The 15,041-nt window shown below is 37.8% G+C and overlaps 1 protein-coding gene across 1 annotated transcript; it reads left to right on the top strand.

Annotated features, from left to right (window-relative positions):
* Window positions 1-12,577: 12,577 nt before the first annotated feature.
* LOC125275090 lies at window positions 12,578-14,624 on the top strand. Its single transcript, XM_048201807.1, has 5 exons — window positions 12,578-12,638; window positions 12,942-13,262; window positions 13,364-13,666; window positions 13,751-14,068; window positions 14,166-14,624. The coding sequence occupies exons 1-5, from the start codon at window positions 12,578-12,580 to the stop codon at window positions 14,522-14,524; spliced, it is 1,362 nt and encodes a 453-aa protein (XP_048057764.1). The 3' UTR covers window positions 14,525-14,624.
* The last annotated feature ends 417 nt before the right edge of the window (window positions 14,625-15,041 follow it).

The raw sequence follows: 15,041 nt of genomic DNA on the forward strand, positions 1-15,041 counted from the left end.
AACACACACTCTATTATTTTTCTCTCGTTATACAGGTCTCTCTATCTCTTTTAATGAACTGGAGCACCCTCTAGTGTCAAGGAGGACAAAATCCAGTGGGAACTGGAATGTCTGAACTGTTGACTATCACTTCAAGTCTTTGAGTTAACTGGCATACTGCAGCAAAACGTCCTTTCTTTCTGCATTTTCTGCATTCTGATTGTACATGGATGCTGTAGATTTTTTTTTTTTTTCACATCTCGTACAGGAATCCATCTGTTTTTATTTCTGAGCTGCATTATAAGGACTTCACATTCTCTGAGCTGTCTCCTCTGGTCTCTACAATGGCATTTTCGCTTTAGACATTTTCTTTATCATGACTACCATCAATGTTCACTTCTTTCACTTCACACTTTTCTCATCATATTATTATATGTAGACTCAAGGAGCACAAAGGGAGAACAGTTAAACCAGTTTTATTGTAGCGACAGAGTTGGATGACAGCATAAACAGGTAACTGAAATGCAGCAGAGAGATGGGTGATGATGAATGGGAAGTAACAGTCTATTGTTGAATGCAGCAGAAGAGGAATGAAGGGGATGGATGGAGCACACACCTCAGTTGCCATTGACCAGAGAGAACACACAAAGACAGGGGAAGTGCATGGTAGGGATGGATAGTTCGACACCCAGTGTCGACACGCATCTCAAGTTTTCGACACATTAGTGCTTCAAAACAGTGTTCCGGAGCATTGCTTGCCTGTCACGTGACCTTTGGAAACGAAGCTTCGTTACCTCCCTGACTCGTCACGTGCCGGGCTCAAATACAAAGCGGGTCAATTGCGCTGTCCAATACACGCTATCCATTTAGTGCAACATTATAATTTATCAGTCATCTCCTACAACAGAGAATCAATCTGCACCAACTGGAGAAGGTAAAATTAATACTAATAATGAAACAGTGAGTGAAAAAGTAATTGAAATGCAACAAAAGACACCCATTTGGAGTTTAAGTTGTAATTGTCTATTCCATTTGCTTGTGGTGTAATATAAACCCTTACAAAAGATTACTCCAGTTTTTACATAAAGAAAACTGTAGTTTTTCTTTTTTCTTTTTTCAATACAACTGCAAATTTACTGCTGTTGAACTTCAATGTACTGCAGTTGTACTGTGATTATACTTCATTATACTGCAAATCTGTGGTTGTGCTTAGCCTATTTATCATATTCATGTCTCTCACACTGACCGTTATACACATAATTTGTTACTTTTTAAATCCAATGGGTCCTTTGCCCACTTCTGTACTTCAGTATACATTACTTGGTTGGGTTGTTATATTATATTATAGGCCAACTCCAAACAAACACTTTTGAATTGTCTGTATTGTAACCATCTGAACTCCAAGGGATGTACAGATTTTGTATTGCCAGTGCACATTTATTAAAAGATGAAATTTGGTTAAACAATACATGGGTTTACTTTGAAGGGCTTACTTTAAATTACTTTGTTATTTTGAATTACTCTACCAATATGAATGAATGTTAATTGTACTGTGTATTATTAGGAGGGAAGAAGGAGCTTGATGAGGCCCTTGTCAGCATGATTGTGAAGGACTTGCAGCCTTTCTCCATCGTGGAAGATGAGGGATGTAGAGGATTTGTGAAGAAGCTGGACCCCACCTATGTTCTGCCAACCCGGAAAACTGTTAAGACAATGGTCAGAGAGAAACACCAAGAGGAGAAGCAAAAGGCTACGGCACATCTACAGAACATCCCATCTGTCTGCCTCGCAGCTGATATGTGGACCTCCCTCACTATGCAGTCCTACCTGGCTGTAACATGCCACTACACTGATAGCAACACAGAACTGGGCTCAATGCTGCTGGGAGTATCAAAGTTCCCAAAATCACATACAGCTGACAACATCAAAAAGCCTTTGTCAGATCTGATATCTGACTGGGGGCTCACTGGTTCAGTTGATGCCATGGTGACAGACAATGCGGCCAACATGGTGTCAGGAATTCAGAAGCTGGGACTACGCCATCTCCCTTGCTTTGCTCATACCATCAACCTCATTGTTAAGATGGCAGTTGAAGAGCATGAGGTGTTGGCAGACGTCCGTAGCAGAGCCAGAAGATTGGTGTCTTTTTCAGGAGCAGCACTAAGGCTACTGAAAAGCTTATCCTTGCCCAAGAAAGCATGGGCAGGCCACCCCTGAAGCTTCTCCAGGAAGAGGACACCAGGTGGAACAGCACGCATGATATGCTGCAAAGACTCATTGACCTCAGAGAGCCTGTTGGTGCTGCTTTGGCTAGTTTGTCTACCAACATCATGCCACTTTCAAGTGCAACTTCAGAAAGCCTTGAAGTACTGGCACCCTTCAAGTATGCCACTCAAGAGCTCTCTGGGGAGAAGACAGTGTCAGCTTCAAAGATCATCCCAATTATTAGGATGATTCAACACTTAAGGTGGCAGAAAAAACAGCCCTGGTGAAAAATGAATCTGCTTCATCTGCATCATCACAGGCAGCTCAGAATCCACCATCCTGAGATGACCTGTGGGGGCTCCTGGATAGCCGGGTCAGTGAGACACAACAGCATCATAGTTATAATGCTGATGCCACCATAGAGGTCAAGAAATACATCAATGATCCATACCTCCCTCGAAGTGAAGACCCTCTGAAATACTGGCAGGCCCATAAAGTGTACCCCCTACATGCTTTGGCCAGTAAATATCTAGCCATCACAGCCACATCTGTTCCATGTGAACGAATATTTTCTAAAGCTGGAGATGTAATTAGTAAAAAAAGGAGCCGCTTAAGCTCCTGCACAGCAGAACAAATACTTTTTTTTGAATAAAAACATGTAATTGCATTTGCTTTTGTGCATTTGTTTGTTTGTTTGCTTTTTTTTAACAATGTGTATGTTTGTGTTCTTTTTTAAGGAACACACAAAATATGGTGCAAAATCACACTGGTGTATGAAATATTCTATTTAGAAGAAAAGACAAGTTGTAATGCAAGTAAAAACGAATAACAGAAAGTCTTTATAGTCATTGTATTGTGCAAAATACAATGAAATTTGGAAACTTTATGGCTGCACACACATGCTCCGTCTTGATAATGACATATATTCTTGATAAATATCCAAATAAAATTTGCAATGAATTACAAATTTACAATGAAATAAAATCCCATTGAACAAAACCTCTGAATGACACAGTTGGTATAGGAATTTTTATTGACCGCCAGATGGCGAAGTAGAGCACTGTGTCAGAAGCTTCGAAGCACCAACAGAGTTTGTTGTAAAAGCCTCATTGCTTCAGAAGCCTCGTTCGGCACATCCCTAGTGCACGGAGAACACAGGAGGAGACAATGGAGATGGAGTGGAGATCGTGGAGCGCTGGGGTAGGTGACTTCTATGTAAGCAGAGTAATAGTCTAGTATCCGCTAGGGAGAACAGACAATAGAGGGTATGCATCGATGTCACTTTCCCGCCGGAACACGCTCCCTCAGCTGGACTGAGTGGCAAAAGAACCTGCTGCATAACTGGATCTAATAGGGGAAACTGCGAAAACGTGAGTAAAACAAACGATTACACTAAAGGTTGGACTCGAAAGTGTTTCTTTCAACTTGTCAAATAAACTTTATCCATGGATATTGACATGCAGCCAGGAGTCTTGTTTCCTGACATTTATATGTGCCTGATTTGACGCCGGGGAAAAGCAAATCTGCCTGTGAATATAATATAGGTAGGTTTAAATCCACGTAATCACTTATATCAATGTTATATATCGTCATGTTGTCCAGCCCTAAAACATATATAGTTTTATAGTATAGTTTTTGTCAGTGTTTATTTTAAAACACACAATTATGCAGAATATAAGATGGAAAATATTTAATTGGTGATTTGTCAACATAATATATAACAATACAATATATACGGTATGATTTTACCTCAAAATCCAAAAATTTGACACAAAAATGATAACTGCAAATCCATGTTTCTCTGCCTGGAGTCCAGCTGTTTCTGTGAATTGCAGTGATCCATTTGCTTCTTTTTTCTGTAGCTTTGGCAGTCTTTAAATATATACCTCAGGTTTTGTGTCAAAGCTACTTGTACAGTCAATCACAAAGCTCTTTCCCGTTTTGGATGTGTTGTGTGTGTTTTTCACGACATTGACGCTGAAAACCAATGCTACCGCTCAGTGTTTTGCCACTCAGTGGGCGTGACCACAGTCATAACGGTCAACGGTGACGTCACGTGCATACCCTCTATAAGTGTGACTGAGGCTGCGTCCACACGAAGCTGGAGCTTACCCTAAACCGATCTTTTTTTTTCCTCATCTCAAAAAATATCTTCGTCCACATGAAACCACTGAAACGACTCAAAATGATGTAGTATACATGCCAGACCATTATGTGGCGCTGTAATTCTGTCACAGAAATGCACTTAAAGCAGCGAAGAAGATTTGGAGCATGCACATAAACCTTGGGCGCTGAATACAAACTATAGCAAAGCTTAGAAATAACGTTTTATTTTGGCTCAGTAGCTTCTGCAGCATGAACACAAGCATGTAGAGTCTGCTATTGCTGTTGTTGGTGCTGTTTTGTGGTGTTAGTACGTCTGACTAGGGTCGACACGTGGGGTGATGACATCATCGTTTCAGAAAATATACGGATTGCCCCGTCCACACAATAACGCAAAGACGGCGTTTTCAAGTTTATCCACTCTGGGACCCAGTTTAAAAAAAAAAATGCCTATCCGATAAAAAATTTGTGCGTATTCACAGAAACGCGTCTCCGTGTGGACGGGGCCTGAGGTGTGTGCTTAAGTAGTCCATGGGTAATGGGTTGATCAGGGACAGGCGAATCTTATTAGTGTTGAGTGCTGAAGGAGTGCAGGTGATCAGAAGGAGGGATGATGGGAAATGTAGTTTGAATTGACTGTTGACAGTGACAATTGGCTGCTGATGTTTTAATTCTTCATTTTGTCTGACCTGAGTTTGTTTTATCCAATGTCAAAGTTGGATCTAGTTGCAGTTTCTCAGAGAGCTTTGCATCACCCACTACAACAGCATCTCTAATAATTTTCTCATAGAGATCCCTAACTGAACATAAATATATTCTGCAAAATACAATGCATTATATTACATACATTTCCATATATGGGAAACTAGTGCTTATATTTTTTAATATACTGCAATATATGCATTGACCATGTATGGTTTATATATATATATATATAATGAAGACAAAAATAGCATTACATGTAATTTTCACAAAATTTTATCCTTTTATATTGCACATGTCCCCATATAAATGTGAATGTATTGTACACACATATATACACACACATTACAACAGGCTTCTAGTTCCCAGCATGCTTTGCTTCTGACAGTTAAAGAGAATGTGGAAACGGGAAGTACGTTCAAGGTGATATTTTGTGTTTATAAAGCATAAATGGTTGCTTTTTTTCGAAAATGACCGATCGTTTCTCTAGATAAGACCCTTATTCCTCGTCTGGTATCGTTTAAAGCTCTTTGAAGCTGCACTGAAACTGTAATTTTGACCTTCAACCATTTGGGCTCTATTGAAGTCCACTATAAGGAGAATAATCCTGGAATGTTTTCATCAAAAACCTTCATTTCTTTTCGGCTGAAGAAAGAAAGACATAAACATCTTGGATGACATGGGGGTGAGTAAATTATCAGGAAAAGTTTATTTAAAAGTGGACTAATCCTTTAATGGGGAGATCTGTTAGTGTTTAAAGGGGTGGTTCAGTGTTTTTTTTCTAGGCTTGATTGTGTTTATGGGGCACAGTATAACATGTCTTAATACTTCTTTTTTTTTTTTTTTAAAACGCCGCATTTTTCTTATATTTTACCTTTATTTCACACCGCTGTCTCCACTGTCCTTTGAACGGCTCATTTGCTTCCTGCTTCTATGAAGATTGGTTAGATGGCCAAATGTAGTTTCATGTATTTTTATTGGCTGAAGTGCCAAGCACAGGTTGTCCGGAAACGCCAGGCCCCTTACCATTACGGGCAAAAGTCACATCTGCGGTGTAAATAATGGCGTCAATATTGCCATACCAATTTGAGCCCGAATCAGACCCAGATAGCGGGGATGAAAGTCACGCAGAACCTCTGCACGCAAGGCTTTTAATGGACGTTAGTGAATGGCAAGTATTTTTGTAGTGTCACTGCTGTTAGTTATCTTTTCATATACAGTTTTATTCTGGTTAAAGTTTTACTGTAGCCGAATACACGACTGAGTAGTAGCTTGTTTGTAAAGGTATTGTTTTATTTGTAGCATGAACAACTTGTTTATGAACAAAAGTTATTTAACTCCTATATATTTTTTTATTAACTTTTTGTTTAGGTGTTTATGTAGCAACTGTGCAAAAATGCCAAAAGAAATTGAAAACATCTGCTGCAAAGAAATACAAAAGGTATTTTAAAAACATACACCCAAAATAATGTAAAATAATATAAAGTTATGTATAATCCTTCCGACATAAACTATAGTAATAATAGCATTTTTTTCAAATGATGAATGGCAGGTCACTGCACAGGAATTACTCATTGACTTGCATTACTTTTTAGCTTGTAAAATGTATGATGGAGGTTCCAGACCCTCCGTCATGTATGGTTCTGCATCCAGGTTTCGAACCAAACTGCTTAAATCATTTCACTTTACAAAATATAAATAATATGTATAGAGCTGACTATGGACCAGTGAGACGCAGAACTGAAGAAGGGTAAGATTTCATTAATTGTTAAGACAATTAATATTGATGTGCAATATAACTTTTGAAAGATCAGTTACATAAACAAGAGATAAAAACACAAAAATAACAAGTTACAATTTACAAGTTACAATTTTAAATATTGCTCTTTCTTTATCAAAAGAAAAAAATGATCAACAATTGTATTTATAATAAAAATATTTTAACAGCTCACATAGATTTTTCTATTATAAGAAATGTTTTATATACACTATATATAGATAGTGTATATAAAAGTGGGTTTCTACAAAAAATGGTATGCTGCGCAACCATTTCTTCAGCACCTCACAGTCCTTTCTCTTTGAAAGTTTCTGTAGTTTCTTTGACAACCCTGTACAAAGACATACATCATTTGTACAATCTAAGTAATGAAAACAGAAGCCTGTAATCAAGCTTGTTATTGGTTAAACACAAAAACAGAAATATTTACCTTTCTCAAAGTGCCACACGTCATAGAACTGAGTGATACTGCGTTCCCTCAGATACTTTTGAATCTGTGGATGTCTATCGGTGATTATGTAGTCTACAGCTAAACCATTCGACTCCATCTTATCCAGACAACGCTTCAATCCCTCCTTCTCCATGTGGTAACTGCCACCAACCTCGTTGCTCTGTTTTGGGAATACCGCATGTAAAATATTCAAGTGTAAATAGTAAAATATTGAGTAATGAGTAACAATTTTGCTGGATGCCTCGAAATTACCAACCTGAATTAACTGAACATCCAGAATTGTGTTAGTTTCCACATGCATTAAAGTGTAGCTACCGAATTTGGCCGAGTGTCCTATGGCAAACATAATAGACAATAGACCATTAATGATAATATCAGCATTAAAACATTTTTGGGAAACTACAACACCTTAACAATACACAGCCTTAATAAAATTAATATTGTAACCATACATGGTGTGTCAGCGTGCATATCTCCAGCTAATGCAAGCTTTCCCTGCTGTTGTAGCTGTATAATAAGATGATGTTGATCTCTGTTCCACTTGTGTATGATGGTAGGCTCTATGAAATTCCTGGCATGTACTATAGTGCATCATCTGGAGGTTCATGGCCTTGAAAATCTATTAAAAAAATACATACAGAAACATTAATATCCATACAATCTAAAACAACAAAGTAAAAATAAATTGGTTTTCAATACCTTCTGTAGTTGAACAAAGGATCCACTGCTAAAATATGTTGCAGCAGTCAGTAGAAGGTTCCCAGCTGGGGTACTCCCTACAATGGGCTGGCTGTGCCACTGTCTGTGGTACTGACACTTATCACAGAGCTGAATGAATGCCACAAAAGTCCCCATTTGCCTGGTCTCGACGGCACACTTTGTCTTACAAATCGGACAGGACATAAATAACTCTCTTAGGCAGCTTTCAAAAACTATGTATTTTCTTTCGCGCCAGTTGGACTGTGGATCTATCCTAAAACAAACAAACAAACCAAAAAAAACAAAACATTTATGTTAAAAATTGAAAAGTAATTCAGTTATGAATTGTTACGTTATGTATTTATTACTTACGACAACTCAGATTCCTCAGTGATGGTGGACTCGGGGTTATAAGTCGAGTCATGGGGTTCCACTGGTACTTCTGATTCAGTGTCTTCCTCTTCCTCCTCTTACTCCTCCTCCAACACCAAACGAGGTCTCTTGCTTGGTCTGAACATTGAGCCCTTTACAGGGGTTGAAGAGAGCAGCATATCTGGCAACATGATAGTTGTTTCACTCCCAACATCTTGAGTAGAAACTGTTGCCTGAATGCCTATAAGTTAAAAAAAAAAAAAAAAAAAAAAAATTACTGTAAACCATCTGTCATGTTACTACAAATTAACTTTACTGGGAGACACACAAGACACTTTCAAACTCACATAATTGTCAATACACAACACAGTAGCTTAAAATGAAATACATTGTACTAATAATTACTTTAATAAAGCACTTTGAACATTTAACGTCTGTATACCTCTGATCCTTATGTGGAAATCCTGCAGTGTATTAATAGAAAGTTGAGTGCCCACTGATCACATTTTTGGCAATGTATCCATGGCAACAGAATCTGTATTTATTGGATCTGTCTGACATCCAACTTCAACTAGTTTAGATGTAATGATGAACTCTTCGGTACTTGGACCTTGCTGAGATGTTGACTGTAAGAAACGAGAATGTGTAACTGTGAAAATATAGCAAAAAATACATTTGTAATGTAAAAGTGTAATGGCAAAATTAAATAATTATTGTTAAAAGAACCATAGAAACAAACCACTGGCGTAAATTATCAATAGATTTTATATAATCATTTTAACAAATGATATCTCCGGTCTGCGAAAGAAAAATTAATTCAATACAGAGTCCAGATCTGCAAGGATCTCTACTGACTGTATAACAGTAACTTATGTTATTGTAGAATGAATATAGCCTAATTATGTTTCGCAAAAAATTTTAAAAATATGAGCCCGTTACAAAACCTAACCATGCCTCTACTGCACTGGCCAAATCAAACACAAACGTGTTTTGCATGACTGTAGCTGAACTAGCATGTGGTCAAACACAACAAACGTAATTAAACGCTGTACACTAATAACGGAAACATCAAAAAATAAATAAATAAATAAAAATAAATAAATAAATAAATAAATAAACGATGTTCGTGGGTGTGATTACATAGAAGTTTGTTGGTGTTTGTAGCCGTTTGTTGGAGAAGTATGAAACAATTTAGTTAACGGCCTAGCTTAGCCAAACTGCGTTGGTCTTGATGCAACCAAAACACACACAGAAACTACACATTTAAAAGACATGTACTTACAGGTTTAGGCCCATAAACAGCAGCTTCTGCCTTTAAAGTGGAAACTGCTTCATCTTTTAGTAAGAGTCTTTGAGCAAATCCAGTATTGAACTCATGAAGATTCTTCCGTGAAATGTGCAGCACAGATGGCTAAATTTGCATTGTAATCAGCAGGAACAGAATTACGTTTTTGTAGGCAATAAACTGTCATAACTTTAAAAGACAATATCTCTGTTTGCATTGAACTTTCAGCGCTGTAACTTTGCAGATACTGTTTATGCTCAACCAGCAACATTACATACTAACTAAAGTTACAAAAGTGAAATCACATTGAACCACCCCTTTAAAGTTGAATTATTTTGGAATTTAAAATGTTTCTGTTATGTGTGAGTTTTTGGGGTTACCATTGTGCTGAAAGAGTAGAGCCTGAGGTTAGGCTGACAATTGGCTGAGCACCATTAAGATTATAATTACTTAAAATTACTTAATTACTTGCTTTCTTCAGCACAATGAGTGATAGTCTCTTTGCTCAATACTTCAGTACACGTCAGAGTTTCATCACGGATCGGATCCATGTTTTTACTATGTTCACTCACTCTTAATCCCAGGCACACTGCTCCAATGCTCCTTTCCTTTTCGCAGGTCAGTTCTCAATTATATTTCTATTTACTCATTTCTAGCAGTCTTTGTGCAGCATCTCCCTCTTTTCTCACTCACTTTTTTGTCTTTCTTTGCAAGTTGTTGAAACCACTTCTGATGCCATGTAGCAGATGGTTATCTCTTAAAATCTAAGATTAGACATCAGGCCTTGCAAACAGCTCAGTTACCAAACATTCATTTATTTTTATTCTCTTTCTGTCTCTTTCTATGAAGCAGTGCGTGTTTGCATGTATTCCAATCATTAAATCATTTAAATAAACACTTTAGATACATTGCACCAATAAAACTAACAGTGAATTTGTAAATGTTTTGCAGCAACTATTAAAAAAGTTGCAAAATTCAGTTGTAGAAACCCACTTGAGGAGGAACTGTTATCTAAATGTGTGAAAATTCACAGATATCCGTGAGTACAGAGATGATCACAGATAAACCAGTGCGGTCAAACTGACCAAGTTTTTACAGCCAGCAGTAACACGCTTCTGAAAATGCTAGAAATCAATCCACAACACAACTTACCGGTTACTCTTAAACTTACCCAGGAAAAGTCCTCTGTAATGTTCAACCTCAAGAATTTAAAACGGGGAACTGTCTCCATAGCCACCCCATTTATGAACACAGGACGGTTCAAATTTAATTTAGAAGTAGGGAATTACTAGTCATCCAGTTTTGTTTATCAGCTATTCAGTAAAAATTAATGCGATGCTTCCTAATGATACCCCCCAAAGGTAGCATATACAGAGTGAAAAGCAATGGTCCTAGTACTGAGCCTTGCAGTACTCCATATTGAATTTGTGATCGAAACGATCTCATATGACCTGGTCAGATAAGTATGATTTGAACCATGCCAATGCAATTCCACTAATGCCAACATAATTTCTGAGTCTGTTTAGAAGAATGTTGTGGTTGAAATGCAGCACTAAGATCCAAAAACACTAATAGAGAGATACAACCACGATCTGATAAGGGCAAATCATTTGTAACTTTAATAATGATTTAAATTGATGATTTAACAAGTTTAGACAGTTATAGCAATGAATGAATGGATTTTTTTTCCTCAGGGAAACTATCTGACGTGATACTGTAGTAGACGGTTGCATGGTTATAATTTTTTCTCTATAATGTTGTCAATCTTGCAAGTAAAGAAGTTCATAAAGTCATTACTGCTGTGCTCTTTGGAAATATCAGAAGTTGAAGCTTTATTTCTTGTTTCTTGCCACTGTATCAAATAAATACTTATGGTCGTGCTTATTTTCTTATAAAAGTTTTGAAAAATAGGCAGATCTAGCAGTTTTTAAGGCCTTTCTGTACGCAGAAATGCTTTTTTTCTCCACAAAATGTAAAAATCTTCTAGTTTTGTTTTCTTCCAGATGCATGAAAGTTGGTTTTGCAGCCTTTGCTAAATGTTGTAAACACAGGACTAGATAATGATCTGAGAAGTCATCACTCGGCTGCAGACGCCATCAATATCGATTTAATATGTCAGTATTAGATCTAGTATTAGTATTAGATCACAAGGTGGAAACATCTTGAGTATCATCAGGGCATGCTGCCGATGACACATACAGACTTTCATAATGAAACACCAAGGCGTTCATAAAATATAGCATTTTGCAGCAAAATAAATTCAAAATAGTTGCATTTTAAAGCATCTCTGAAGTGCTTTAAACAGCACAGCCTGTGTCACAGTGCACACATCCAACTGACGAGAATTATTACTGTCAGAGCGGCTCATGCCACTGTAAAATTAATTGGCCAAACGGAAAATGTACCATCATTTGGTGTTTGTAGTGTTAATAAAGGAGCCTGGATCTGATATATTTTCTTAGGACTGGAGAGAGTAAAGCAGCATGCTATAAACAATGTGTAGAAACACTCCTTTTTTTTTTTTTTTTTAGAGATGCTCATGTAGTGTGTGCAAATGCTTTTTGTTTGACCAAGCTGGAATTGATGTTAAACTCTTTTGGAATTCATTTTCTACAAGTGAGTCACGGATAGTGAATACATTTTCAATAACAAACAAATTTCATCAATAAATATTTTATGATTTTATTTCTAGAATTAAATGGCATGCAGGAAAGTGATATAAGAAAGAAGTGAAACTAACACTAATGCTCTCATGTGCAAAAGAGCCCATAAATGGTTTTCAGATCAAATATGGGTTGAACCAGTGTGCTTAACAACATGCAGATTTATCACAATGAAGAACATGTTTCACTCAAAGATAAAGCAACACTTCACTGTGGTATAGTGTCACTAAATAGCAACTATAGCTGGATTTAAACACGAAGTCTATCAGATCAGAGGAAGTTAACATCCACAGGAGGAGCTTAAACTATATAAAGAAAAGAGAGACTGTCAGAAACAGAAAATGGCTGATCAGTGTGATCTGTGTCTGCTGGAACTGATCATTCTCTGTTCACTTCTCACAGGTAAAGAAATCTGTATTTTCTCTAAAGACATTTAGTGGAATTAGTCAGGAAAGAGTTGATTTGAACATGCTCAGTTTATTCTTGCACACATTCACAAACATCTTATGATGAACAATTAACTTCATATTAAGAGATCTGATTCTGAACTGCTCTCTGATAAAGGAAAAAGTTTATTCTGAGCATTTTGTTTGTGAGGAAAAAAGACTATGATTTGAATCATCTGTTTTTTTTTAATGCTGGTTTGTTTTGTTTTCATTTATTAATATATAACATAATGAGCACTCAAATGTATTTGTGTTTCAGGTACAACTGGAGCAGAAGTGACTGATGTGTTCATCAGTTCTGGTGAAAATGTCCGTCTGCCCTGTAACAATGCTCTTTCTGACTGTACAACAACTACATGGATCTATAACAGATTCAGACATTCATGGATAGTTGAAATGATTACTTTAGGGAAAAAGAAGAAAGACACAGAGAGTCATAAGAGACTGAGTCTGGGGTCTGACTGCTCTCTGAACATCAAGAACGTCACAAAAGATGATTCTGGATTTTACAACTGCCAACAATATGTGAATGGACAAAAACAAGGAACTGATGCACGTGTTAATCTGCATGTTCTTCATGGTAATTTTTGATTATGTGGTCAATTTAAAAAGGGCAAATTCTTAGTTTAAGCTCCATGATGATTAAAGAGTCTGTTATTTATGTTTTATTTTTTGTTTCAGTCTCTCCATCATCATCATCACAGACTGAGATCATTCCTGGTCGCTCTGTGACTCTCTCCTGTCAGTTGTATTCAGTCTCTTGTGATGATTGGGTCTGTTCTGAGGGACTTGAGCTGTCATGGGTGAATCAGGCTGGTGTTGATCTAAAGACAGACTCCAGATATCAGATATCAGCTCCAGATCGCTGTATCATCAGTCTGACTACAACACTCCTGAATGAAGATGACAACAGAGAGTGGAGATGTCAGCTTACTCAAAGAGATCAAGTCAAGACCTCAGCCAGATACACTGGCAAGAATTCAGGTGAGAAATTAACTTTCCTAACCCTGTTTCAGAAGACTGTGTTTATCATATCATAATGATTACTCAAATGTATTTGTGTTTCAGGTACGGTTGGAGCAGAAGTCACTGATGTGTTCATCAGTTCTGGTGAAAATGTCCGTCTGTCCTGTAATAATGCTCTTTCTGACTGCAACTCAACTACATGGATCCATAGCAGATTCAGAGATTCATGGATAGTTGAAATGATTACTTTATGGAAAAAGAATGAAGACACAGAGAGACATGAGAGACTGAGTCTGGGGTCTGACTGCTCTCTGAACATCAAGCACGTCACACAAGATGATTATGGATTTTACACCTGTCAAAAATATGCGAATGGACAACAAGAAACTGATGCACGTGTTTATCTGCATGTTCTTCATGGTAATTTATGATAATGTGGTCAATTTAAAAAAGGCAAATTCTTGGTTTAAGCTTCCATGATGATTGAAGAGTCTGTGATTTTGTGTTTTATTTTCAGTTTCAGTCTCTCCATCATCATCATCATCATCATCATCACCATCATCACAGACTGAGATGAGTCCAGACCGCTCTGTGACTCTCTCCTGTCAGTTGTATTCAGTTTCCTGTGATGATTGGGTCTGTTCTGAGGGACTTCATCTGTTCTGGGTGAATCAGGCTGGTGTTGATCTGAAGACAGACTCCAGATATCAGATATCAGCTCCAGATCACTGTATCATCAATCTGACTACAACACTCCTGAATGAAGATGACAACAGAGAGTGGAGATGTCAGCTTACTCACAGAAATCAACTCAAGGCCTCAGCCAGATACACTGGTAAGAATTCAGGTGCGAAACGTCTCAGGTTACGTATGTAACCATGGTTCCCTGAGAACAGGGAACGAGACACTGCATTTGAAACGCATATGAGGAACCTCTCTTCGTGAACTGGTGTCTGAATACAATATCAACTCACAATAATCCTATTGGCCGGCGACAGCCTATGACGTCATCATAGCGCGACCCGGAAGTATATAAGGAGCGCCTAGAGAACCAGTCTGAAGGGACTGTTCAGCAGGCAGCCCCGATGCATGGCTAGGAAACGCAGTGTCTTGTTCCCTGTTCTCAGGGAACCATGGTTACATACGTAACCTGAGACGTTCCCTTTCGAAAAGGGAACTCAACACCAGGCATGAAAATCCCTCACCTTTCGGCGAAATTCGCCGTTTTGAAACCAAAATAGGTGACCTACGTGAATCGTGTAGATTCGATGAGAAAATTTTTTTGAAGGGGGAGGGGGGTCATATTCAGTGAACTGCGAACAGGTGCGCGTGCCAGAAGGGAGCGCGAGATTCGGTGAACTGCGACCTGCGATTCAGTGAACTGTGAACAGAT

Source organism: Megalobrama amblycephala, linkage group LG1, assembly GCF_018812025.1.
Source record: "Megalobrama amblycephala isolate DHTTF-2021 linkage group LG1, ASM1881202v1, whole genome shotgun sequence".
NCBI lineage: Eukaryota > Metazoa > Chordata > Actinopteri > Cypriniformes > Xenocyprididae > Megalobrama > Megalobrama amblycephala.

Bases quoted from the DNA above. Each gene is read 5' to 3' on its own strand.
- LOC125275090 (XM_048201807.1), top strand. From the start codon at position 12,578: ATGGCTGATCAGTGTGATCTGTGTCTGCTGGAACTGATCATTCTCTGT. The intron at 12,639-12,941 runs GTAAAGAAATCT...TTTGTGTTTCAG, and splicing joins TCTCTGTTCACTTCTCACAG to GTACAACTGGAGCAGAAGTG. The intron at 14,069-14,165 runs GTAATTTATGAT...TTTTATTTTCAG, and splicing joins TTATCTGCATGTTCTTCATG to TTTCAGTCTCTCCATCATCA.